General features: G+C 39.6%; 1 protein-coding gene and 1 non-coding gene across 4 annotated transcripts in view; one reads left to right on the top strand and one right to left on the bottom strand.

The window, feature by feature from the left end:
- cfap52 (cilia and flagella associated protein 52) overlaps window positions 1–26,320 on the bottom strand; it is a 79,101-nt gene extending 52,781 nt beyond the window's left edge. For 2 of the 3 annotated variants that reach the window (XM_059948707.1, XM_059948708.1), the window contains exons 1-3: window positions 26,167–26,320; window positions 15,734–15,933; window positions 1,110–1,246 (exon numbers count right to left, since the gene is read on the bottom strand). In XM_059948707.1, the coding sequence (XP_059804690.1) occupies window positions 1,110–1,246; window positions 15,734–15,933; window positions 26,167–26,227 (398 nt within the window). In that variant the 5' untranslated portion in view covers window positions 26,228–26,320. The remainder of the gene's footprint in view (window positions 1–1,109; window positions 1,247–15,733; window positions 15,934–26,166) is intronic. The other variant, XM_059948709.1, reaches the window with a different exon arrangement.
- Window positions 26,321–26,737: 417 nt separating this feature from the next.
- On the top strand, window positions 26,738–26,809 carry trnaq-cug (transfer RNA glutamine (anticodon CUG)). The gene has a single exon. It is a non-coding gene; the product is annotated as a tRNA-Gln (tRNA).
- Window positions 26,810–27,582: the final 773 nt, after the last annotated feature.

Below are 27,582 nucleotides of genomic sequence, written 5' to 3'. Positions count from 1 at the left end.
AGTAGCAATGATATGGGAATTCATGGATTGAAAGGGTGATAGAAGCTGAACAATCATGGCTTTCACAAAAGAACTGAAGAAGTATGCAAAGGAAAAGAACTTGTAGGGCCACCCACATGGAACTGATTAGATTGCACTACACGGAACTGATATGGACTCAATTCACTGAATTTCTGTTTCACGGTAAATGTATGATTCAAGTACCATAGATGCTTGAACTAAAACCAGGACACTGCACAAAACAAAATATTCAACAGATTAGCTAGCAACTTGCAGTAACAGATTTTGTTTTACATCAATAACGTTCATCATATCCATCAAAATAGTAGCTCTTTAATGAATATAAATTTGTTCTAAATCATTGTTTAAAATTATTACAATATAGTGTGATTAATCGGTGACTAAACATTTTAATAACTGAATTAAGAAAAACTTGCACTTCGATGACAATTTTCATTACCTTGGCACATGCCAAATCTTCGTAGTTCTCAAAGTTTTTTGGGAGTGCAGTTGGTGTTGTAATGTAGGATGCTGGGCAAAAGTAAGCTCCCAAAAACTCCAAAGTGATAATGACAAGATGATAAACATGAGAAAATCTGCAGATGCTGGAAATCCAAAGCAACACACACAAAATGTTGGAGAAACTCAGTAGGCAACATCTATGGAAAAGAGTAATCAGGAGTCCTGATGTAGGGTGTCGGTCTGAAACTTCGATTGTTTACTCTTTTCCATAGATGCTGCCTGGCCTGATGAGTTCCAATGACAAGATAATCTGGTTCCTATTATGTTGGTGGAATAAATATGGGTGAAGACCCTGAGGAATTTGGATCAGTTTTTTATTTCCACTCGTGATTGCCCAACAGATAATTCAGTAAATAAATTAATAATATTAAAATTGTATTATATTGGTATATTCCCATTTTCATTCCATATACTTTATGTTAGTCTAGAATAAATGAATTATCCCTACCTTTTAAATTTATTCACAAAATTTATATTAAAAATAACTATGTTTTGTTACATCTGCAGCTTTTCTATAGTACCGTCTATTAAAGGAAATACTGTATGTATATTGGCAACCTAATGCAATGTCTTATTCTCATTATTACCTGCCATCATCTTGACCTCCAACAGATACCAAATAGAGATCATTTGGGGAAAATGCTAATGCTTCAACTTTGGCTTGGTGAAGAGTCATAGTTGCATGGACTGCTTTTTTAAAATAATCATAGATAAGGATATCAGCCTGCAAAGACAAAGAATGCCTGGCTTTCAGTCTAGAATATGTTAAATAACTGCCATGTTATAACTTTATATGGTGTATATTCTACATTTCCCCCTTAAAATGTATTTTAAATGGTAAGAAAATCTGTACTTGAAAATATTGCCGATTTGCTGTGTAAAGAGATAAAACAGGTCAAGGTGCATTCCAGAAAGCCATTCTGTGCTCTATTTAGTGTTACACACATTAAGACAAATAATGACTACAGCTAGAAGACTAACCACTCACACTTGCAATCTGGCTGAAAGTTACTGGTCCTCCAGTGTAATGAGTACATTCCATGATCCGGGATGACTGAACACCGACATTTTGTTCAGCTAATACAAATACATTACAGGAAGGCCACAACTTAAGGCTCTACTACCATCATACACTGAAGAATTAGGGCATGTGTTAAACCTTTTTCACTTTTAAGAAGATAGTTGACCTGAAGGATATTGTTATCATATCAATGTAATGGAAATAGAATGATGAGGCTTACACTAAAAATGACAGCATGGAAGTTCTGCATTATATACATGTGTAGATGTTTTAAACATATACAACAAGGAAACCAGCCCTTTAGCTCAACTTGGCTATCTTAACCATCTGAGTTGGATCCACTTGGCTCACACCCCTCTAAAACTTTCCTATCTGTATATTTGCCCAACTGTTTGCCAAAGGGTTTCGGATCGAAACGTCGACTGTACTTTTTTCCATAGATGCTGCCTGGCTTGCTGAGTTCCTCCAGCATTTTGTGTGTGTTGCTGACTTTTAAATGTTGTCTCATACCTGCCTCAAACACTTCCTCTAGCAGCTCATACCATACATGCCTTAATCTCCATGTAAAGAAGTAACCCTCTGTAACATTTTAAATATAACAACAAATAGAACAACATTAGCTATTCTCCAATCATCTGGCACCTCACCTGTGGCTAAAGTTGTTTTAAATATCTCTGCTAGGGCCTCTACAACTTTGCACTAGCCTCTCACAGGATCTGAGGAAACACATTATATGGCCAAGGGGTTTATGCACCCTAAGACAGCAAACATCTCCTTCTCTGTAATCTGTATAGGGTCCGTGACCTATGTCCATCTCCTGAGTAAATAGAAATGCCAAAAAAAATCCACTTAAGATCTCACCCACCTCTTCCAGATGCATGCATAGATTACCACTCTGATCTACCAAAGGACCAATTTTGTCCCTTTCTATCCTTTTGCTCCTAATATATCTGTAGAAGTCCTTAGGATTCTCTTCCACTTTGTATGCAGGAGCAAACTCATGCCTTCTTTTAGTCCTATCTAAGTGTTCTCTTGCGTTTCTTATATTCTTCAGATACTGTACTTTATTTGTTCTGAAATGTCTTTACCTGCTATGCAGGTCTTTCTTAACAAAGGCCTCACAACCTCTTGAAAACCAAAGTTCCCGAATCTGTTACTCTTTCCTTTTATTCTAACAGAAACATACAAACTTTGTACTGTCAAAATTTTACTTCTGATTTCCCACTTACCAATTATACATTTGCCAGAAAACAGCATGTCACAATCCACACTTGCCAGATCTTTTCTGATGCTATCAAAATTGGTCATTCTCCAACTGAGAATCTCAATCCAAGAACCAGACCTATCCTTTCCATAATTACCTTGAAACTAATAGCATTGTGATCACAAGATGCTAAGCCCTCCCCTACACAAACTTCTGTCGCCTACCCTGTCTTATTCCTTAAGAGGAGATCTAGTATTGCACTCTTGATGCACCATCAATAACTCACTCTGAGACGTAAGGCGAGATATCGGGCTTTATTGACTGGAAGAAGGAACAAACAGTGAGTGACCACCATACTACATCCTGGAGACTGAGAGGCTGGGCTCAGGCCTTGATCGCCTTTATACAAGGGTCTGTGGGAGAAGCCACAGGAGCAGTCAGCAGGGGGCGTGTCCAGACAGGTGTATGTAGTTCACCACAACTCTACAAGAGAAAATCTGCAAATATGTAACTGAAGACTACTTCTTTACATGGAGATTAAGGCATGTATGGTACGAGCTGCTAGAGGAAGTGCTTGAGGCAGGTACAACATTTAAAAGACAGCAACACACACAAAATGCTGGAGGAACTCAGCAGGCCAGGGAGCATCTATGGAAAAAAGTACAGTCGACGTTTTGGGCTGAAACCTTTTGGGTCCTAGCATTTTGTGTGTTGCTAGTATTGCACTCTCTCTAGTTGGGACTTCCATGTACAGTTTAAGGAAACTTCCCTGAACACTTTTGACAAATTCTTTTCCAACCACCACTTTTATGGTATGGGAATCCCTGTCAATAGGTGGAAAGCTAAAATCATCTAGTATCACAACCTTAAGGTGTTTGCAACAGTCAGCGATCTCTCTACAAATTTGCTCCTCTAAATCCCATGCACTATTGAGTAGTCTATAATATAATCCCATTAATGTGGTCATACCTTTCTTATTCCTCAGTTCTACCCATACAGTCTCACTAGATGAGTTCTCAGTTTGTCCTGTCTGAGCACTGTTTTGATATTTTCCATGACTATTCATGCCACCTCTCCTACTTAATCACAAATAAAACAATGGAACCCTAGAACGTTGAGCTGCCAGTCCTACCCCTCCAGCAACCAAGACTCAGTAATGGCTCCAACGTCATCATTTCATGTGCTGATCCAATCTCTAAGCTCATCCACCTTTCCTACAATACTTGCATTTAAATATATGCTGCTCAGAACATTAGTCCCACTTTGTATGAACGCTTAGCAACATCTTTCTCCACATCCACTCCACTTTCTGTTCTGGCACAATGGTTCCCATCCCCCTGCAACTCTAGTTTAAACCTGCCCCCACTCCCCACTTATGCAGCATCAGCAAACCTTCCTGCTGGGGTATGTCTCCCTCCAGTTCAGGTGTAAACTGTCGCTTCTCTACAGGTTCCATCTTCTCTGGAAGGGAGCAAAATGATCCAAAAATCTGACACCATCTCCTTGGCCATATGTTAAACTACATGATCTTCCTAATTCTGGCCTCATAGCATATGACATGGGCAGCAATCCTGAGATCACAATCCTGGAGGTCATGTCCTTTAACTTACCGTGTAACTCCCTGAACTCTCTTTGCAGGACCTCACCACCCCTCCACCCATACTACTGCCAGTGAACTGACAGCTTTGGCTTCTCTCTGCTAGGTCACCCCCTCAACAGTATCCAAAGCAGCATACCAGTTGTTGAGGGGAATGGCCACAGGGGTACTCTGCACTGGCTACCTATCCCCTTTTCCCCTCCTGTCACCCAGTTACCTGTGTCTTGCACCTTGGGCATAACTACCTCCCTGTATGTCCTGTCTATCAACCCATCAGCCTCCTGAATGATCTGGAGTTCATCCAGTTCTAGCTCCCACTCCTTAACACAGTCGGTTAGAAGCTGCAGCTGGATACACTTCTTGCTGGTTTCGACATCAAAGACACTGGAGGTCTCCCTGCCTTCCCACATCCCGCAAGAGCATTCCACTATCCTGCCTGGCATCCCCAATGCTCTAAATGTGCGATAAGAAACAAAGAAATATACCTTCTTTTTATAAATACAGCTCTGTGGTGATATAGTTCTGATTAACTTTTTTATATATCGTAAGGTTGGCTTGGAGTTGAATAGTGGGAGGGTGGGGTGGTAACTAGCTTTACCTGACTCTACTATGGGTGCTCTACTATGGTTATGAATTGTAATTCGATATGTTTGTTTTGCACTGTATAAACATTTTTAATTTTTTTTGTTTTCATGCATTGTAAAAACTCATAAAAAATAAATAAAATTTAAAATCCAGATTAGTTAAAAAAAAACAAAGAAAGAATAAATTTAAAAAAATCTATCTAAGTTCTTTTTATTGGAATTTGCCAACCTAATTATACACATTCTAATGTCTCCTCAGGAACTGTGATACGCAAAATATGCTGACTGCTCCTGCTCACTTCTTTTAAGCTCTCTCCTTCTATACAATCCAATGTCTCCCGGGGAACTGTCACACACAAAATGAGCCAACTGCCCCCATTCGCCTCTTTTAAACTCTCTCTCTCTCTCCCTCTACACAATTTAATGTCTCCTTAGGAATTGTGGTATGAAAAATGTCAATGAAAAACAGACTAAGATGAATGAAAGAAATAGACTAAGAAATTTTAGAATATAATAAATAGAAGTAAGCCATATGGTTTTTCTGTGCCTGCTTCATTGAGTAAGGGCTGACGTTTACCTCAGTGCATTTATTCAAAAAGGTCATAAAGGATGAACCACGTGATAACAGCTGGTGTGTCTATTGTCACTGATCAGCAATATTCTTAAAAATTCTGATGGACAAAATTAACCTGCATGTGTAAATGCAGGGATTAATCAAAATAGCATGTCTTTATTAGGGATGATCCTGCCTGACAAACTTGACTAAAAATCAACAGCCTTAGCTGGTATACCGTGGGCAGTTTTGAACACAGTATTGAAATTATGTGATAGTACTGCAGAGGTCTGGAAGGCGTTGCCTAAGGTGCTTGGAGAGTTGCTGTAGAGCATCCTGTCAATGGTATAAACTGTTGTTATTGCTCATCAGTGGTGAAGTGACTGAATGGTTGGGGAAGGGGTGCCTGTCAATTGGGCTGCTTATTCTGTTTTTTAAAAATTGTTACAATTTTTTAAACACAGCCTTCTATTATTTTCCTCCAAAGTAGACTACCTGAAATTATCCCACGTATTCCATTGACTCAGTTCTATGCCTTTGAAGGTTTATCTTCATCTTGGTATGGTAAATATTATCTTCATGCTAATCACTGATTTACTTTATGAATAACTGGATTCCCAGCAGTGATCCATGTTGACATAATCTTCCGACCAAAAAAAAGGTCATATATTCCTAAACTTTGTTCTCTGTCCCCCACCAATCCACAGCAGAACTTTACCAATACCATAGATTTATTCAAAAATCCAACGGTATTTTAAATTTTATTCTATTTAGAGATGCACTATGGAGTAGCACCTTTCGGCGCTTTGAGCAACATTATCCCAGCAACCCCCAATAACCCCAATTTACTCCAACCTAATCAAGGGACAATTTACAATGATCAATTACCCTACCCAGTACATCTTTGTACTGGGTAGGGTAACCAGAGCACCCAGGGAAAACCCACATATTCTACAGGAAGGATGTACAGAGACTTCTTACAGATAGCGCTGGAAATAAACTCCAAATTCAGTCACCCCAAACTGTAATAATGTTGTGGTAACCACTAACCTACTGTGATGCCCAGATGAGTTAAGAAGCCTCCAGAAATGTGAGTATGAGTTCAGTTTTGTCATTACACTACAAATTGTCAAATATAAGTAAAGTATTTTTCATACCTTACTTTGACCTTGGAAGAGATTATCATTTGAATGTCATAGTGGAAGAAGTTTAGAGCTAGACTTTTCTGCTTGAAGCACATGCAAGTATAGTTAGAATGCCATGCTCTTTTGTTAGAGCAAGTTTGAACCCAAGTGTGGTCATCAATAATTATTTAGTTCAATAGGCCAAATATTTAGCAGACTAATAAATGTATTTCTTGATCATGTAACAAGGCCATTTGCAGCTGTTAATTAAGTATTCCATTTAGTTAAAAGGAAATTATTATCCCCCTTCTGAACTCCTTTGTATTACTCCCATCTTATACATCCATTATATTGTTTGCCTTCAAGCCTTCTTAAGCAGCCATTTTGATGCTCATGTGTGAGCTTTAGAAATGGAAAAAATTAAACAGTTGCTCTCAGTCTCCAATGATACTGATTAAAATGTAACAAGAGCTATGCATAAAAAGTGAGAAAAGTGTACAAGTAATGGAGAATAAAATACATTATCGTACAATCCTTTAATATTGATTTACTAAGAGTTATTTTATAATAATACGAAAGCCTTTTTTGCAAGGACTTACTGAGACAAAATTGAATCAGGATCTTCATACTGCTGCTTAGGGACGAGAAAGTCCATTTTAAATTAAGCAGCTTTCTAAAATCATTAATGGTTCTAGTAAAGCTGTACTGTAATGGTAAAACTGACTGGATACTAATACACTATTGTGGCTTAAAAGATCCCGCAAATGTGTTAGTGACTTGTGAATGAGTGTGCTGGAAGGGGTGGAAACTCATTAAAAATCATCGATGCCGTAAATCTGAAATAATATCAGAAAATGCTGGAACAGTCATTGGGATGGGCAGCATCTACGGAAAGGGACACAGTTAAAATTTGAGCTCCAAGGTCTTTTATCATAAATTCCTGACCTGCTGAGCTTTTCTCATCATCTTATGTTGAAATTATTAAGTTTTCACTTTGGGAGGAGAGCATGAGTGATAGTTCTAGTACAGCAGAGTATAGCTATAAATGATATGACATCTGTAGCTGGGACCTTCAATGACGCTAGCCTAGGAAATTGAGATCAGCTATGACTGACTGTGAAAAAAAACTGCGTACATGTGTAAACTTGTATTTGAGATAATGTAAAGCTACAGATATCAGTGAAGATACCCTACAGCCTGCATAGAAAACAGAAAATTCTCAGAAGAAATCACATTAGGACTATAGCTCCGTGATAAATTCCAAGGGCATGAATCTTTGGTGATGAACCCTGTAAATCATCCTGTGAAATGAAACCTGAGAATGCCAGTGATGCCGTAGAGATGTCTGTAAAATGGCAAATCTACAGACAGCTGGTTAGATTTGCTGGAAAAAGAGTTATCTCCCATACTCCCTTCAAACTTATGGCGGCTTTATTCCCCTTATCCCTATTCCCTTTAAGCTTACTCGGATTACAGAAAAAAATCTAGAAGAAATGAATTAAAAGTGTATTGGAGTATAAACTGTAATAATATCCAACAGTTCAGAAGATCTTTTGGTCTCAGTTAAGGACATGTTCAGCACAGCTTTGTGGGCCGAAGGACCTCTGTTGTGCTGTAGATTTTCGATGTTTTCAATGTTTCTATCACTAAAATCATGAGCATAGAAGATAATGGAAGTTTTACTCCATCTGTGAAATGAACTATGCACATCAAACAAAAGCAGTAGTGTGTTTCTAAACATATAAATCATATCTGATTAATAGATAACAACTTACCATATGTTAGTAAGTCATATATGGATTCCACAATTTATTTTACGTTTTATTCCTATATCCCCATGCCCATTTCCCTGATCACAGCAAACGCTTCCCCAACAATGCCACTCATTGAAATATTGAATAAAAAAACACTTCAAACATAACAAAAGTACATAGTTTCTTCAATATATAAACAAGATATGGTCAAGGGAGGCAGAGGAGCATTTACAGGGTTGCTTTGAATTAATGGACTGCACTATATTCAGGAATTCGTTTGCAGATCTGAATGAATGTCACAGCCTTCATTAACTTCATCAAGACCTGTGTGGACGAATCTGTGTCTTGGAGAAAAAAAAAGTTTTCCAAAACTAGAAGGCCTCGATGAACCAGGAGAGTCACAGTTTGCTGAGGACTGGATCTGTGGCACTCAAGGCCAGTGAGCAGAATTCAACAAGTCGTCCAGGTACAACCTACCGAAGGCCATCATGACGGCGAAAAGGCAACCCTGTGTGGAACTAGAGATATAATCAGATACCCAACAGCTATGGCAGGATTTGCATGCCCTTACTTCCCATAAGGCGAAACCTAACGGTATAAATGGGAGTGATGCTTCATTCCCTGATAAACCGAATGCCTGCTGTGCATGCTTTGAAAGGGACGAAAACACTAGTCGTGCAAATCACCCTGTGATCTCTGTCTTGGAGACCAATTATCAGAACGTTCTTCAAGATGGTGAAGCTCCACAAGACATTAGGTCCCAATGGTACTTAAAACCTGTGCCACCAACTGGCTGAAGTGTTCAAGGATATCTTCAACCTCTTACTAAAGTCTGAGGTTCTCACTTGCTTCAAAAGAGCAGCAATCATACTGATGCCCAAGAAGATCAGGGTGAGCTGACTTAACAACTATTGCCCAGTGGCACTCAGTTACTGTGATGAAGTGATATGAAAGATTGGTTATGGCTAGAATTAACTACTGCCTGAAGCATGGACCAGCATCCACTACAATTTGCCTATAGCCAATACCGATCTTACTGGCTCTCCACTCTGCTTTGGAGCAACCAGCTAACAGAAAAATATACTGTATGTCAGATTGCTGTATGTTGATTACAGCTCACCATTCAGACAGACAGACAGACATACTTTATTGATCCCAAGGGAAATTGGGTTTTGTTACAGTCGCACCAACCAAGAATAGTGTAGAAATATAGCAATATAAAACCATAAGTAATTAAATAATAATAGGTAAATTATGCCAAGTGGAAATAAGTCAAGGACCAGCCTATTACCATCATCCCCTCATTATTAATTAACAAGCATCTAGACCTGGCCCTCCATACTTCCCTCGGCAACTGGATCCTCATTTTCCTTATCAGACCAAATTCATTGCAGACCAGTAAGAGTATCTCTTCCTTACTGACAATCAGCCCAGGCTCAACTCAAAGATGTGTGCTTAGCACATCACTCTGTTCTCTTTACATGTGACCATGTAGCTAAGCACATCTCAAATACCACCTATAAATTTGCAACTCGCAACACTGTTGTTGGCAAAATCTCAGACAGCAACAATAGGCTTTCAGCAGTGAGATAGATTAGTTGGTTGAGTGGTGTTGCAATTACAACCTTGCACTCAACATCAGCAAGACCAAGGAATTAATTGTGGACTTCATGAAGGGGAATTTTGAAGAACACACATCAGTCCTTATTGAGGGGTCAGTGGTAGAAAGACTGAGCAGCTTCAAGTTCCTGGACGTTAACATCTCAGACATCTTGGGTCCAACATACTGATGTAATCATAAAAAAAAGGCATACAACAGCTCCAAGTTATAAGGAGGAGATTTGGTATGAATCAGAATCAGGATTAATATCACTGACATACGATGTGAAACTTATTGTTTTGCAGTAGTAGTAGTACAGTGCAATATATCAAAAGTACATTAAGTACATTTATATAAAATAAATTAAGTAAATAGTGCAAAAGGGAGCAAAAATAATGAGACAGTATTCAACTACTATATATATATATATATATATAAGTAAAATATACTACATAACACAACTACTTTACAGCATCCACAGACATTCAGGCCTAAACATTTAAAGCCTTGTGGCCGTGAAACAGGTTCCGGAGCCTCCTCTGTGGTGGTTGTAGGAGTTGACTCTGAGACTCCAGGAAGTTGTTCTAACAGCTTGGGACACATATCTTCTGCACATGTTGGTATCCTGAATAGAATCTGGCAAGATTCACTGCATGATGTGGATCATAATTCTGGTCACCGAATTATAGGAAAAATATCAATAAATTAGAGAGAGTGCAGAGACGATTTACTAGGATGTTACCTGGGTTTCAGCACTTAAGTTACAGAGAAAGGTTGAACAAGTTAGGTATCTACTCATTGGAGCGTAGAAGGTTGAGGGGGGATCTGATTGAGGTATTTAAAATTTTGAGAGGGATAGATAGAGTTGACGTGAATAGGCTATTTCCATTGAGAATAGGGGAGATTCAAACGAGAGGACATGATTTGAGAGTTAGGGGGCAGAAGTTTAAGGGAAACACGAGGGGGTATTTCTTTACTCAGAGAGTGATAGCTGTGTGGAATGAGCTTCCTGTAGAAGTAGTAGAGGCCAGTTCAGTTGTGTCATTTAAGGTAAAATTGGATAGGTATATGGACAGGAAAGGAATGGAGGGTTATGGGCTGAGTGTGGGTAGCTGGGACTAGGTGAGATTAAGAGTTCGGCACGGACTAGGAGGGCCGAGATGGCCTGTTTCCGTGCTGTGATTGTTATATGGTTATAAAGTGTGAGTACAGTGTCTGACATCACTATTTCCTTTACTGCCTGGAAAGCCACCTCTCTCTGCTTCCTCCAATGCCATTTCTTCCCGATCTGCAGTAATGAGATCAAGGGGCGCAGTAACCAGTTTTAGCAGGAACCTGTTATAGTAGTTGACAAATCCTAAAAAGAACAGCAACTGTGACACATCCTTTGGCCGTGGGGCATGCAACACTGCTTGAATTTTCACATCACACTTGTGAAATCCTTGGGCATCAATGGTGTGACCATAGTAAATGATGCTTGGTTTAAAGAATTTAAACATCATGCTCTGAGCCCATGATCTAATCTTTTTAATGCTGTCTTGCGATGTTGGAGATGTTCCTTGTATTCCTCATTGGTAACAATGATGTCATCAAGGTAACACTGAGTGCTGGGCAGCCTTGCAGCAACTGGGCTATAGCTTTCTGCCAGAGTGCAGGTACAGATGTTACTCCAAAAATAAGCCTAATATAGCGATAAAGCCCTTTGTGAATGTTTATGATGAGAAACACTTAGGACTCTTTTTCCATTTCCATTTGTAGATAGGACTCAGCTAAGTCCACTTTCCTGAAGTGTTTCCCTCCGGAAAGGTTTGCAAAGGTATCCTCTATCCTGAGTAGAGGGTACTGATCTACTTGCAGTACTGAGTTAATGGTGAACTTAAAACCACCACAGATCCTGACAGACACATTTTTCTTTGCTACTGGGACCACTGGAGTTGCCATTGACTCTACTCAACCTCCTTGCGATCTATCTCACTGGCTACTTTATCACGGATGGTATAAGGAACTGGATTAAGTTTTGTAAAACTTGGATGTGGCATTTTCATTTTCATTAAAAGTTTTACCCTTCATATGTTTCAGTGTTCCATTGCCATCCTTGAACACTGCTGTGGCCCCATTCAGTACCTTTTCTAATTTGCTATTGCTGGGGACGTGGCATGCAAGTTGTGGATGGATCTCCAAGCAAGTTGTAGTTGTTTCAGCCAATCACAACCCCACAATGCTGGCCCTCTTGCTCTTAACCTCATACAACCCCAATGAGATTTGTTGGTTGTTGTATTTCACTGTTACAAATGTCATTCCCACAGGAGTTAACTTTTCTCCAGTATAGCAAGTTCTTAGTTGGATGTCTACAGGCTTCTGTTTAGTATCTTTGACATGCTGTTCAAACTCATTTTGTGGAATGACTGAAACAGCTGAGCCAGTATCCAATTCCATTTGAATTAATTTGCTGTTCAATTCTGGTCTAAGCATATTGCTTATCTATTGTTAGTTTTAATATTATAAATCTCAAGGCTACATAGTCCTATGTCACTCTCAACATTTTTCATCAACAGCATGCCGATTAGTATTCTTTTTGAAACTGCAACTTGACTTTCATCTTTTTTTCCATTTACTTTTGTCTGCCCAACATGCTCTTTGTGTGTCCTACCTTGTTACATTTTCTGCAAGTTTCACCTTTCATCTTGCATTGGTCTGGTGTATGTGAGCCGCTGTAGCAACTGTAGCACAATTTGTTTGGCCAGGCCGATTTCTGTTTAGACATTTCAATTTTGTTCATGTTCATTTTCATTGCTGACTACAATTCTATAGCTTCTCTGCTTGCTGCTTCCATTGATACAGATATTTTAAATGTAAGTTGTGCTTCAGTTAGCGGCCATTTTTTAATGCTTTCTTGTAACAAATTGAACAATCTTTCAGTGCATTATTAAGCCCATTGCCAAACTGACAATGCTTGGACAATCTCTTCAATTCAGCCACGCATGTTGAAATGGACTCCCCTTCCTTTTGATTCTGCTTATGGAAGCTAAAGCATTCTGCGGTCAACAATGGCTTTGGTTATAAATGTTCCTGTGTTATTTTCATAATATAAGTAAAGCTCATTTCAGCATTTTTGGTTGGAATAGTCAAACCCCTAAGCAAACTATATGCTTTTCCACCCAATGCACTCAGCAAAACTAGTACTTGTTTCTTATTAGCTATTCCATTTGCTTTAAAATATTGCTCAGTTAGCTCATATGTTGTGCAATCAAACATGTCAATCTTTCTGATGCAGCTAACCATTGCTGCTCCTTTTTTAATGATTATTATCACCTGGTACTCACTGTAACTGAACTCATGAACTATTCTGCTTTCTGACTTTTTTTAAACTCAATCGCCTTTCCTTTTGTGAAGAAAACATGCTATGTTTTTGTTTTAAAGACACGACTGCTCCTTGCTACGCTTTTTAAAAAACTCAAATATCTGGCTGCATTTCAACAGGTAGGTAGTCATCTTGGATTCATTTAAAACTTCTTCATCACCACTGTTATGTCTTATAAAACAAGGAAGCCGAGAGATGTAATTCTTAGTTCATTTTTTTACTTTAAGCAAAGCACACACTTATTACATGTATGACACATACATTTCACATATTTTTACATATAACCTTTAATGAATTAGGGTGTATGGGATGTCAGGGAGGGGTAACACCTGTAGTGTGAAGACCTGTCATACCTTCCGAGGTAGATCCTCCACCATTGGTTCTCACCTGGCACACAAATCTCACCTATGGCTCCAAGAAAGCTGTTTGCATGCAACAGAGGTCACACAGAGCAACAGTTTCGACAGGCCAGACAAACCAGGTGAGAGTAGCTGTTGGGTTTTTCTGAACCCTCGGTGACTTCAGGCTTGTCTACCCAAAGCATATGCAGACTGGGTTCAGTGGACTGCATGGAGGAAACCACCAGCTGGTTTCCCAGCACACATTGTAGAGCACGAAGAGCAAGGCAAGACCCATAAATAGCCCTGGTTGTCCACTGCATCCTGACCCATTTCCAGCCGTCTTGACTCATCGTGCCACTCGATCCAAATAGACTAGGATGAGAAAGTGAGGTTGACAACTTGAGAACTCTCCCTCACTTTAATCAAATTCACATGCAAGTAATAACATTGAAATATAAGCATAAAGTACGAGAAACTTCACAGGCTTATCCCATGAGTGGGAGGTACTTCCTAGCCCGGATTGGACTCATCAGTCACCTCCAGGCACACAAATAACAAACACACCCACCCAAGGATGTCAGTGGTCCTCACTGCTTGCCATGGACGTGCACACACAGTGAATTATTTAATCAAACAAGTGTTACGTACTCGTGACACATGACAGTGGTGCCCTTGTCATGTGACTGGGGTTGAAGCTATACTGGACTTGAGGTTATGATCTTGAGATGGTGGAATGACGTCATTTTCCCGCCAGTAGAGATCATGTGACGGGGTTTTTTTTAAACAGGTTATAAAAGGTAGACCCCACCCTGTGAGGAGGGGCAGTTCGTGGCTGAATTTGCCAGGTTGACTTCATGCCACTGCGTGTTTTAAGTGATGACGCAGTTTAGTTGAAGGATGAAGTTTTTATTTAATGCCTAAAGTTTAAGAGGTCATTGTCAGCAGGTTCTTTATGATTCTGCTAGTTCGAGAAATTAGTGGAGAGTGAAGATTGGAAGTTCGGAAGTTAAAGATCGAGGAGAATCGCTTTCTACGGTGAAACGGGGCCGACCTTTGTTGATCCTTATCTGGAAGGATTTCATTGAGTATCTTCGTGTTAATCCCTAGGTTTAACTAGAAAGGATTGAAGGTAGTGGAGAAGGAAAGGTCAGTGCCTTTAAGCCGTTCTGTTTCGTAAATTCTTCGTGAGAAGTTCGACGTCGGGGATTGGAGCAAGCGACGTGAAAGAGAATTTAAATCGTCCTATAAAGTCTCTCCTTTTAAATGGACTGTGAGCATATCGAACTTTTGGCAATACCACTTTTAAGAACTGTTTTTGGAATATCACTTTAAGAACTGTTTTTGGAATATCACTTTAAGAACTGTTTGGGCTGCCGCTCAGCAGCTGTTTCCGGTTACGGTAGTGTTTGTTTACTTTTGGGGGGTTTGTTTTCTGTGTTTAATAAACGTGTTGTTTGTTATAAGAAACCCTTGCCGAACTCATATATTTATTGTTGCCTGAGTACGTAACACAAGATACATAATCAAACAATATATTTACAATATTACTCAAATACTACTAAAGTATTAAATACACAACACCATGTACACAACTTTGTTGCTCCTTTTTGAACTTTTTTTGTAACTTTTATGTTTTTTCACTGCATTACTGCTGCAAAACATATTTCATTACATATAAATCAGTGATTAGTAACTAAATTCTGAATCATCTTTGATCCCTACTTTTGGCTTCCTATTGCAAAACCAAAACTGTAAGTTAATACTTTTTAAGAACTAAATACTTTCTATTTGCCTCTGTTTACAAATAACTTTAATTCTACATGTTTACTCATATAGTAAACCAAAATGTAACAGGTTTTGTAAACAAATCCAATTTATATTTTCTTCCCACTCACTGTCATACACCATGGCATTTTGTTAAACAAAAACAAGTTCCTAATGTTCTACATTCCCAATCAATTATTGTATTACATTTTCTCATCACAAATTCTATGAAACAATATGTTTTTGCTCATTTCACATCTCTAAAATTTGCTATTTATTGCCTTTTTTGAAGAGTACATTATTCTTACCTTGAAACCCATGTACGTGACTTGTCCAGTGGCAATATACTTTCCACTCTTACTAACCGTAACAAAGGAGATATTGTTTGTGTGACTTTCCAGGAAAGCTTGTTGGCTACTGTTCAAATTTTGTATTATAGTTGTACATCCCAGGGGGTAAATTATATTTTCACCATCAGGGTGCACAGATAAGCCACAAGGCACCTTGCCTGCAATACAAAAGTAGACTGGCATACTGTTTGATCTAAACCAAATACAAGAATCCCTGATTACATTCAACACTTAATATTTTGCAAAAGGGACTTCCAGAAGTGACTGCAAAATCTGAAAAAAGCCAATATAGTTAAAAGAAATATAATAGGTGTGTAAAGATTAATAAAGTAACATAATGGACACAATTTAACACATATAATAAAGGTAATGATGATGCATGAGAGATACTATATTATATTCCAACTGCCGTGTTCTCACCCACTCATTTAGCTTGCCCATATTGTTTTACCTCATCAACAAATTGGATATATAATATTTGATTCCCTCAACAAATTATTGATATAGATTGTAAACAGCTGAGGTCCAAACACTGGCCCCTGCAGAAGCCCACATAGCCTGTGAAACTGACAATGGCAAGTTCATTTTAACGCTTTACTTTCAGTCTGTTAACCAAGTCTTAACTTATGCCAATAGATTACCCCTGAAACGTTGTGCTTTCTGATGTTTCTGACCAATGTCCTGTGTGGGACCTTGCCAAAAACGTTCATCAAAATTCAAATACACAAGGTTCATAGGTTTCTGTATTTCCTTACTCTAATAATTGTATTTGTAAATAATTCCAATGAAAATTATTTCCTTTTAATAAATTCACAATGACTTTGCTCAATCCTATTATTCTTTGTTTTGTGCTTACATCCCTCAACATAGATTTCACTTTACACACATAGTTCCCAATCTACAGAATTTTGCAATATGATAACCAATGGAAAAATAATTAATGACAATATGAGGAAATAGCAGTTGTGTAATTTTTATTTGGAATCTGGAATGCACTGCCTGTAGATGTGGTAGAAGCAGTTTTCACTGAGCGTCCAAAAGGAAGTCTGTTAAACATATTGTGAAGAAATATTTTTCAAACAACAGAGAAAAGGCCAGGCTGAAATTAGTGAATTCCTCTGGAAGCAATCCAACATGGACACAATGGGCTGAATGACTGCTTCAAGTGCTATAGCAATTCAGTGATTTCATGATGCAAAGCATCCACTCTTTATCAACTCCTCTTTCAAACCTCCAGAATTTGGGTCATCACATCTTTCAGTTTCACCACTCCCCAGGGCTTTTGCTTTACTAATTCCTTTCAGTGTTGTACTCTTGCTGGATGCTGGATTCTCTCAGATTTCTGGTGGAGACTTTTTCTGTGACATTTATTAAACATTTGTTTAATATTTCTGCCATTCCTTATTCCATCATTATAATTTCTCCAAATTATATCTGCTAGGAATACACTTTTGACCTTGCAAGTCAATTCCTTTTTAAATACATGGAAGACCTCTCACAATCTAATTTAACTTTCTTGACACTTTGATCATGACACCTTCCCTTTCTTTATCAATCTTTTTCTTGTCCTTTGTTGAATACCAAAATGTTCCTGAAATTCAGACCGACTGCTATTGGTGGCAACTTTGTAATTGTTTGATTTAATACTATCTTTAATTCCACCACTTAGTGAAGCACAGATCAGTTTTCCTAGACAATAAGACAGTAAGAAATAGGAGCAGAATTAAGCCATTTGGTCCATCGAGTCTGCTCCACCATTCCGTCCTGGCTGATTTATTATCCCTCTCAACCCCATTCTCCTGCCTTCTCTCTATAATCATTGACACCCTGACTAATCAGGAATCCATTAACCCATATTTTAAATATACTCAATGACTTGGCCTCCACAGCTGTCTGTGGCAATGAATTCAACAGATTCACTGCCCTCCAGCTAAAGAATTTCCTGCTCTATTCTAAATTGATGTCCATCTACTCTGAGGCTGGGCCCTCTGGTCCTAGACTTACCCACTATAGAAAACATCCTCTCCACATCCACTCTTTCAATATTTCATAGGTTTCAATGAGATTCTCCTCATTCTTCTAAACTCCCTTGAGCACGTCCAGAGTCATCAAACACTCCTCTTACATTAACCCTTTCATTCCTGGAATTATTCTCAAGAACCTCCTCTGGACCTTCTCCAATACCAACATGTCTTTTCTTTGATAGGAGCCCGAAACTGCTTATAATACTTCAAGTACAGTTAGTCCAATGCCTTATAAAGTCTTAGCATGAAATCCCTGCTCTTATATTCCAGTCCTCTCAAAATGTGTACTAACATTGCATTTGCCTTCCTTACAACCAATTCAACCTCCGAGTTAACCTTCAGGGAATCCTGTACAGGGGCTCCCAAGTCCCTTATCACCTCTGATTTTTTAAATTTTCACCCCACTTAAAATATTGTCTATGCCTTTATTCCTTTTACCAAAGTGGACGACCATACACTTCCTTATGCTATATTCCATCGGCCGCTTTTTGCCCATTCTCCCAATCTGTCAAAATACTTCTGCAGACTCCTGCTTCCTCAACACTACCTGCTCCTCCACCTATCTTTGTATCATCTGCAAACTTGGCCATAAAGCCATCTGTGGGTGAGAAAGAGATTGCTGGGTGGTATGTTGCCTCCCAGGTACCAGGGCCTCAGAATGCATCCTTAACATTTTAATGTGGGAGGGTGACAGCCAGAGGCAATGGTCCATGTAGGAATAATGATGTGGGTAGGTCGAGTGATGAGGTTCTGCAAAGGGAATTCAGGGATATATGTGCTAAATTAAAGGGCAAGACCTTCAGATTGCTACCTGTGTCATGTACTAGTGAGGTCAGAAGTAGGAAGATTATGTATTTTAACACATGGCTAAGGAGTTGGTCTCGGATTTTTGGATCATTGCCCCTCTTTCACAGAAAGTGGGGCTTGTACAAAAGGGATGGTTTTCACCTGAACTGGAGCGGGATTTCAAACCCTAGCAGGAACGACCGTGAATGCTGCATGGTGGAGTTTAAACTAGCATTGCAGGAGGATAGGAACCTGAGTACCAGAACAGTTAGTGGAGAAGTTGTGGAGACAGATGTTGATAAGACCTCAGGCAAAGTCAGAAATCAAAAGGTTGAGCGTGGTGCGACTAGTGTCCTGAACTGTGTGAATGAGTACAGGAAGTATCGTAGAAAAGGTGAAAGAGATCAACACCCAGAATTATGATGCTGCAGTCATTAATGAGACTGGATTGCAGGAGAGGCGACTGGCAGCTCAATATTCTGGTATTCTGTTGTTTTAGAGGTGTCAAGGCAGAAGAGATTAAAGAAGATGGGGTGCAAGATAGTGCTTCGGGCGCATATGTCAAAAGATAAATTAGCCCATATTTTTTCCAATATTAATCCTATTTGTGATAGATGTAACATTGAGGTGGCTACTTTCACACATATGTTCTGGTCTTGTATCAAGTTAGATAATTTTTGGAAAGAAGTCTTTAAAATTTTATCCAAAGTCTTGAATTTGGATCTACAACTGAAACTATTAACAGCAATTTTTGGGATTATTCCTTCGGAAGCAGGAGATAATCCTGCTTCCGCTCTATGGGTGACAACTTTTACAACTTGTTGGCTCGGAGAGCCATTTTGTTTAAATGGAAGGATTCTAACCCACCTACTGTCTTTTTTTTTTGGCTTTCCTCCGTTACGTCCTGTTAAAGTTTAGAGAAAATAAGAAGTCAAGACATTGGATACATCCTTTAAATTTGAGGAAACTTGGCGACCCTTTATTCATTATTTTCATAGGCCCTGACTTATGGCCCTTCCAGTTACCTTTTTGAAGTTTTGGATTTGATCAGAAAGTTTTTCCTTTTTTCCTGCTTTTACCCTCAAGATGAACTGCCCAGTTTTTTTTCTGTTTTTTGTGGTTTTTTGTGTTTTGTTTTTTTTAAATTATATACTATTAGATTAATTCTATGTATGATCATGATCATGTGTATTTTTCCTTTTATTTGAATTGTTATTGATATAGATTTTTGAGACAATTCTCCTCTTGTTTTTTTATTTTTATATATATACACACACACTTTTATTTAACTAATAAAAAGATTGATAAAGAAAAGAAAAAAGGTGGGGTGATGTTACTAGTCAGAGAAAATGTCATGGGCGTGCTCCCTCAGGGCAGAGTGGAGAACTCGACTAGTGAGGCAATATGGGTGGAACTGAGAAATATGACCACGTTAATGGGAAAATATTACAGACTACCCAACATTCTAAGGAATTTAGAGGAACAAATTTGTAAAGAGGTTGCAAACTGTCGTAAGAAATAAAAAACAACACACACAAAATGCTGGTGGAATGTAGCAGGCCAGGCAGCATCTATAGGGAGTATAATCAATGTTTCAGGCCGAGACCTGACAAAGGGTCTCGGCCTGAAACGTCCACTGTACTTCTTCCTATAGATGCTGCCTGGTCTGCTGTGTTCCACCAGCATTTTGTGTGAGTTGCTTGTACTTACAGCATCAGCAGATGCTGTAATATGCTGTTATGCTGTTATGACAATGTAAGAAAATGGTGTTATACTAGGTGATTTAACTGTCCACATATTGACTGGGAATTCCATGCTTTAAAGGGACAAGATGGGATAGAGTTTGTCAAATGTGTTTAGGAAAGTTTCCTTCATCAGTAGGTAGAAGTCCCAATGAGAGAGTGGATGATACTAGATCTTCTATTAGGGAATGAGACAGGGCAGGGGTCAGAAGTCTGTGCAGCGGAACACTTTACATCCAGTGACCACAATGCCATTAGTTTCAAATTAAATATGAAAAAAAAGATAGGCCTGGTCTGCAGGCTGAGATTCTAAATTAGAGAAAGGCTTATTTTAATGAGATCAGGAATGATCTGGAAAGTGTTTTCTGGCAAAGGTATACCTTCAAAAACAAAATTTTGAGAGTACAAAGCTTGTATGTGGCTGTCAGAATAAATGGTAAAGAAAGCAAGTATAGAGAACCTTAGTTTTCAAGAAATATTGAGGCCCTGGTTAAGAGAAAAAAGGTACTCGCAAATAGGAACAAATGAGGTACTTATGAAATATAAGAAATGCAAAAGAACACATAAGAGAGGAATCAGGAAGGCATGAAGTTGCTCTAGAATACAAGGTGAAGGAGAATCCTAAGGGATTCTATAGATATATGAAGAGCAAAAGGATTGTAAGGGACAAAATTAGTCCTCTGGAAGACTAGAATGGTAATCCACGTGTGGAGCCAAAACAGATGGGGGGCTATCTTAAATAAATTCTTTGCATCTGTATTTACACAGGATACGGACACAGAGCCTATAGAAGTGAGGCAAAGTGGCATCAACTTCATGGACCCTGTACAGATTACGGAAGAAAAGGTATTTGCGACCCTGAGGCAAACTAGGATGGATAAATCCCCAGGGCCTGAGAAGGAGTTCCCTCAGACCCTACGGGAGGCAAGTGCAGAAATTGCTGTGGCCCTAGCAGAGATACCTAGATCATCCTTAGTGTCAGGGGAGTTACCGGAGGATTGGAGAATAGCAAATGTTGTTCCACTGTTTAAAAAAGGCTCTAAGCAGCAACCAGGAAATTATAGGCTGGTGAGACTGACATCAGTTGTGGGAAATTTATTGGAAGGTATTCTTAAGGAACAGATAAATAAGTATTTGGGTGGACATGGACTAGTTAAGGATAGTCACCATGGCTTTGTGTGTGGTAGGTCAGGTCTAACCAATCATATAGAGTTTTCCGAGGAAACAACCAGTAAAGTGGATAAAAGCAAGACAGTGGATGTTGTCTATGTGGACTTCAATAAGACGTTTGACAAGGTCCCATATGGGAGGCTGGTCAAGAAGGTTCAGTTGCTTGGCATTCAGGATAAGGTAGTAAATTGGATTAGACATTGGCTTTGTGGGAGAAGCCAGAGAGTGAAGCCAGAGGTAGATGGTTACCTCTCTGACTGGTGGCCTGTGACTAATGGTGTGTCACAGGAATCGGTGCTGGATCCTATGTTGTTTGTCATTTATATCAATGATAATGTGGTTAACCAGATCAAGAAAATTTCCAGGTAACACCAAAATTGGGGGTGTAGTGGACATTGAGGAAGGCTATCATGGCTTGCAGATGGATTTGCAACAGCTGGAAAAATGGGCAGAAAAATGGCGGATGGAATTTAATGCAGACAAGTGCAGGGTTTTGTACTTTGGTAAGACCAACCAGGGTAGGTCTTACATAGTGAACAGTAGGTCACTGAGGAGTATGGTAGAACAAAGAGATCTGGGACTACAGGTCCATAATTAGTTGAAAGTGGCGTCACAGGTATATAGGATTATAAAGAAAGCTTTTGACAATTGGCCATAAATCAATGTGTTGAGTCCAGGAGGTGGGATGTTACGTTGAAGTTGATAACATTGGTGAGGCCTAATTTGGACTACTGTGTGTGATTTTGGCCACCAACCTACAAGAAAGATATAAACATGTAGAAAGTATACAGGGAATATTTACAAGGACGTTACCGAGTCTGGAGGGCCTGAGATGTAAGGAAAGGTTGAATAGGTTAGGACTATATTCTTTAGAATGTTGAAGATTTGATAGAGGAATACAAAATTATGAAGGGTATAGATAGGGTAAATGCAACCGGGCTTTTTCAAGTGAGGTTGTGTGGGACCACGACCAGAGATCATAGGTTAAGAGTGAAAGGTGAGAAGTTTAAGGGGACCATGGAGGGAAACTTCTTCACTCAGAGGGTTGTGAGAATATAGAACAAGCTGACAGCACAAGTGGTGCATGTGAGTTCAATTTCAACATTTAAGAGAAGTTGATAGTAGGGATATGGAAGCCCGTTTAAATGGTTTCAGCATGGACTAGATGGGCCAAAGGGCCTGTTTCTGTGCTGTACACCTCTATGACTCTATAACTCCATAACTCCAACATCCAAGTCATTGGCATATAAAATGAAAAGAAGCAATCCCAACATAAATTCTTGTGGAACACCAGTAGTCACCAGCAGCCAATCAGAAAAGGCTCCCTTTATTCCCATTCTTTGCCTCCTGCCAGTCAGCCAATCTCCTATCCATGTTGGTATCTTTCCTGAAATACCATGGTCCCTTATCCTATTAAGTTGCTTCATGTGCAGCAGCTTGTCAAAGACCTTCTGACAAGTAAACAACGTGTATTGATTTTCCTTTCTCTATCATAGAAACATAGAAAACCTCTCACACCATCCATCTGAGCACATCCCTTCTCTATCACTCACCTATCCTCCTTCACACACTGTCTACAAGCTTTCTCTATTTGTGAGCCAACGCCTCTTCCCCATTCTCTTCAGTTCAGTTCCCACCCCCTAACAGTTCCAGTTTAAACTCTCCCCATTAGCCTTACCAAACCACCCCACCAAGATATTAGTCCCCTGGGATTCAAGTGCAACCCGTCCTTTTTATACAGGTCACACCTGCCCCAAAAGAGGTCCCAATAATCCAGAAATCTGAATCCCTGACCCCTGCTACAATTCTTCAGCCACACATTTATCTTCCACCTCATTATATTCCTATGTCATTGGTACCAATATGTACCACGACCTCTGGCTGTTCTCCTTCCCACTGCAGGATATCATGGACTCGATCTGAAACATCCTGGACCCTGGCACCTGCGAGGCAAACTAGCATCCGAGTTTCTTTCCTGCGTCCACAGAATCACCTGTCTGACTCCCTAACTATAGGGTCCCTGGCTGTTTATTTACTCAAGGAATTCCAACAGATTTGTCAGGCAAGATTCCCCTTGATGGTAACCATGCCAGCTTTGGGCTATTTTATTATGTGCGTCCAAGTATTTTGAAACCTCATTCTTAATAATGGATTCCAACATTTTCCAAACCACTGAAGTCAGGCTAAGTGGCTTATAATTTCCTTTCTTCTGCCCCGTCCCTTCTTAAATTGTGGAGTGATACTTGCAATGTTCCAGTTCGCAAGAACCATTCCAGAATCTAGTGATCCTAGAAAGATCATTACTAATTCCTCCCCAATCTCTTCAGCTACTTCTTTCAGAACACTGGATCTAACTTCAGACCTTTCAACTTCCCAAACACCTTTTCCTTAATAATAGAGATTACACTCACTTCTGCCTCCTAACACTCGAAGTTTTCTGGCATACTGCTGGTGTCTTTCACAGTGAAGACTGATGCAAAAATAGTATTTAAGTTCATTTGCCATTTCTTTGTCCCCCATTACTACCTCTCCATGGTCATTTTTCAGCAGTTGATACCCACTGCTGCCCCTCTTTTACACTTTATACACCTAAAACTTTTTAGTATCCTCTTATTTGATTGGTTAACTTTCCTTCGTATTTCTTCTTTTCTTTCCTTATAGCTTTTCCAGTTGCCTTCTGTTGATTTTTAAAAACCTCCCAATCCCCTGACCTCCCACTAATCTTCGCTATATTATATGTCCTCTCTTTTCTTTATATGCAGTCTTTGACTTCCCTTGTCAAGCTACAGTTACCTCATCCTCCCTTTGCAGTACTTCATCTTTAGCATGTTCAGTTCTGTACCTTCCAAATTGACCCCAGAAACTCCACCCATTTCTGTTCTGCCATCATCCCTGCTAGCATTTCCTTCTAAACCACTTTGGCTAGCTCCTCTTTCATGTCTCTGTAATTCCCTTTACTCCACTGTAATATTTGACTTTACCTTCTCCCTCTCAGACCACAGAATGAATTCTATCATATTATGAGCACTGCCTCCTGAAGATTCATTTACCATACATCCTCTAATGAAATCTGGTGCATTACACAACACCTAATCCAGAACTGCCTTTCCCTCAGTACTCTAGCTGCTCTAAAGAGCCATCTTGTAGGCATTCTAGAATTTTGTTCCCTTAGGATCCATCGCCAACCTGATTTTCCTAATTTACCTGCACATTAAAATCTCCATGACTATCATAACATAGCCTTTTTCGATACATGCCTTTTCTATCACCCATTGTAATTTGTACCCCACATTCTGGCTACCGTTCAGAGGCACATTATATACAAAATTCCCATCAGGGTCTTTTTAGACCTGCAGTTTCTCAACTCTACTTACAAGGATTCTACATCTTCCAATCCTATGTCACCTCTTTCTAAGGAATTGATTTAATATTTTACCAACAGAGCCACTCCATTATCTCATCCTATTATGAAATGTCTATCCTTGGATGTTAAGCTTCCAGCTATGCTCTTTTTTTGGTAACAACTCAGTGGTGTCCACACCATTGTACCTTCCCCAGAAGAGATCCCAATGATCCAGCAATCTGAAACCCTGTCCCCTGCACCAATTCCTCAGCCATATATTCGTCTGCCTAAACATCCCATTCTTACCCTCACTGGTATGTGACAGAGATGACTAACTTGGAGGTCCTGCTTTTCAGCTTTCTACCTGTCTTCCTATAGTCCCCCTTCACTACCTCCACCCATTTCCTATCCATGTCATTAGTACCAGTATGTATCATGACATCTGGCTGCTCATCTTTCTCCTTTAGAATGCTGTGACACAATCCAAGATATCCCTGACCCTGGCACCGGCACCAGGGAGGCAAAAGACCATCTGGGTATCTTTCTCACTTCCACAGAATCTCCTGTCTGCTCCTCTAACTAAGCAATCCCCTCTCAGTACTCTATTCATCTTCTACCCCTTTCCCTTCTGAGTTTTTGAATGCTTGAGTTTTGCTGAGTTTTTCTGCTTTAAAAGAATATATGTACAGTGCCCATGTTGTTAGGTACAGCTTTCCCTAATAAAATCATGCTGACAATTTAGATTAATTCCAACTTTTCCAAATATAGATCAATCATGCATGTGCCATGAACTTTTCAGCAATAACTTCATTATTACTAAGTTAACTTCATTCATCTGTAACCAATTGAGTTATCCCTGCTCCTTTTCTTGAACTACACTTGCTGCCCTCCAGTTATCTAGCTCATGAATTAAATATTTAAAAAGAAAATGCTCCAATAAGCTTAACGAGCTAATTTTACTTCATTCCCAGGTAGACGAAGGGTCTCCGAAGCGAAATATCATTTCTGTTTCTCTTCCCACAGATGCTGCCCTTCCTGCTGAATATTTCTGTCATTTTCTACTTTAATTTTAGAGTTCCAACACCTACAACATCTTTTTTGAGGTTTCAAAATTTAAAGTGCAGTCTGCCTGCTCTAATGCGTCCCTCGCAAAACTTAATAAGAGTTTCTTTAGTTCCCTTGGTGTGTGGAGACACGTGAGAGGGAATGGGGAGCAAGCAGTCTCTAAGGTAACAGATCACGATGCTACAGCAAGGGTTGAGTCTCGGGTCGGCAGCTGCACCCTCGCAGTTGGCGGGACTCGGGCATCGCTACGACCACTCTTACCGTTGAACCCGATGATTGACTCCAGCTCTAACTGAGAGAGGTCCCCGTTTTCCTTGGCCATGGTTGTTGAGCCGGAGCAGTTGCACAACGAGGGAGCCGGCTCCTTGTGTACGGACGGTTGCTAGGCGACCGCGCACATGCGCAGTGCGACCGAATGTCCGCCCCCTTTCTGATCACGTGAAGAAGTCGGCGTTCCACAGAGACATGCGCACTGGGGCGGGTGGCCTAGTCCCTGAGATCGTCGTTGTATTGACAAGTTGACTGACAAAATAAATTTTAAAATTCTTGCGAAAGTCATGTGGGTGATTACTCTGATGACGGAAATGACCTTTAAATTTTTAAAGGTTAAAGCAGAAAATGATTCACGAGTTCCTGTAAGAATATACACATTTTGAAACAAAAAATCCATTTATCGGCAGAGCCTGATTTGCTTTAATTGTAATAAAATGTGTCTCTGCACACTTATGTGCAATGATATGTTTAATTCTATCACGAAATCTAGAGAAAATGAAACGAAACATCTAATGATGATTTATCGAAAGGGCTACACATACTGAATGTTAACAGCGGGGGTTCCATGGTGTAATGGTTAGCACTCTGGACTCTGAATCCAGCGATCCGAGTTCAAATCTCGGTGGAACCTTGTAATTAACCTGCAACGTTCTTTTGAGTCTGTTTATCAAATAAAGTCACTACCGTTGATTTGGAAGATTACATTTATAGCTACGGTTAGCGGTGCTGATTCACAACTCTTCACTGTTCAAGACGGGAGTCAAACACTCATTACACTCACCCTATGGAATCATCTTTATTGCGGCCATTCTTTCCCTCATTGGCCAAGAACTGTCACAGGGAATCCCAATTGTGTGTGTAATGGACAACAGGATTTCCAGCCCAACCGGTTCAAGGTTAAGAACCTGCTCCATGACGTTTACTTGTCTCTGCTGCTGAACTGGGGGTCTGTGGACAGACTCTCTTTGTGCACCTCAGTTCTGAAATTTATTTGCTTCCTTCCACAAATGAGAAGATCTGCAGATGCTGGAAATCCAAGCAACACGCACAAAATGCTGGAGGAACTCAGCAGGCCAGACCACATCTATGGAAAAGAGTAAACAGAGGACGTTTTGGACCAAGATCCTTCATCCTTGTTTTTTGTTTGCTTGCTTGATTTTATTGTTGGCCAGATTTGTTTTTTTTTTTTTTCTCTGCACATTGGGTATTTGATGGTCCCACTATGGGATCAGCTATATTGGATTGAGTGTTATAAAATGAGCCAGAGGTGATTAGGGAGCTTAAGTTAAAAGAGCCCTTAGGAGGCAGTGATCACAATATGATTGAGTTCAATGAAATTTGATGGGAAGAAAGTAAAGTCTGATGTAGTTGGATTTCAGTGGAGTAAAGGAAATTACAATGGGA

Source organism: Hypanus sabinus, chromosome 23, assembly GCF_030144855.1.
Source record: "Hypanus sabinus isolate sHypSab1 chromosome 23, sHypSab1.hap1, whole genome shotgun sequence".
Lineage (NCBI taxonomy): Eukaryota > Metazoa > Chordata > Chondrichthyes > Myliobatiformes > Dasyatidae > Hypanus > Hypanus sabinus.
The sequence above is the reverse complement of the archived record's forward strand: the minus strand, read 5'-3'. Positions and strand labels throughout refer to the sequence as shown.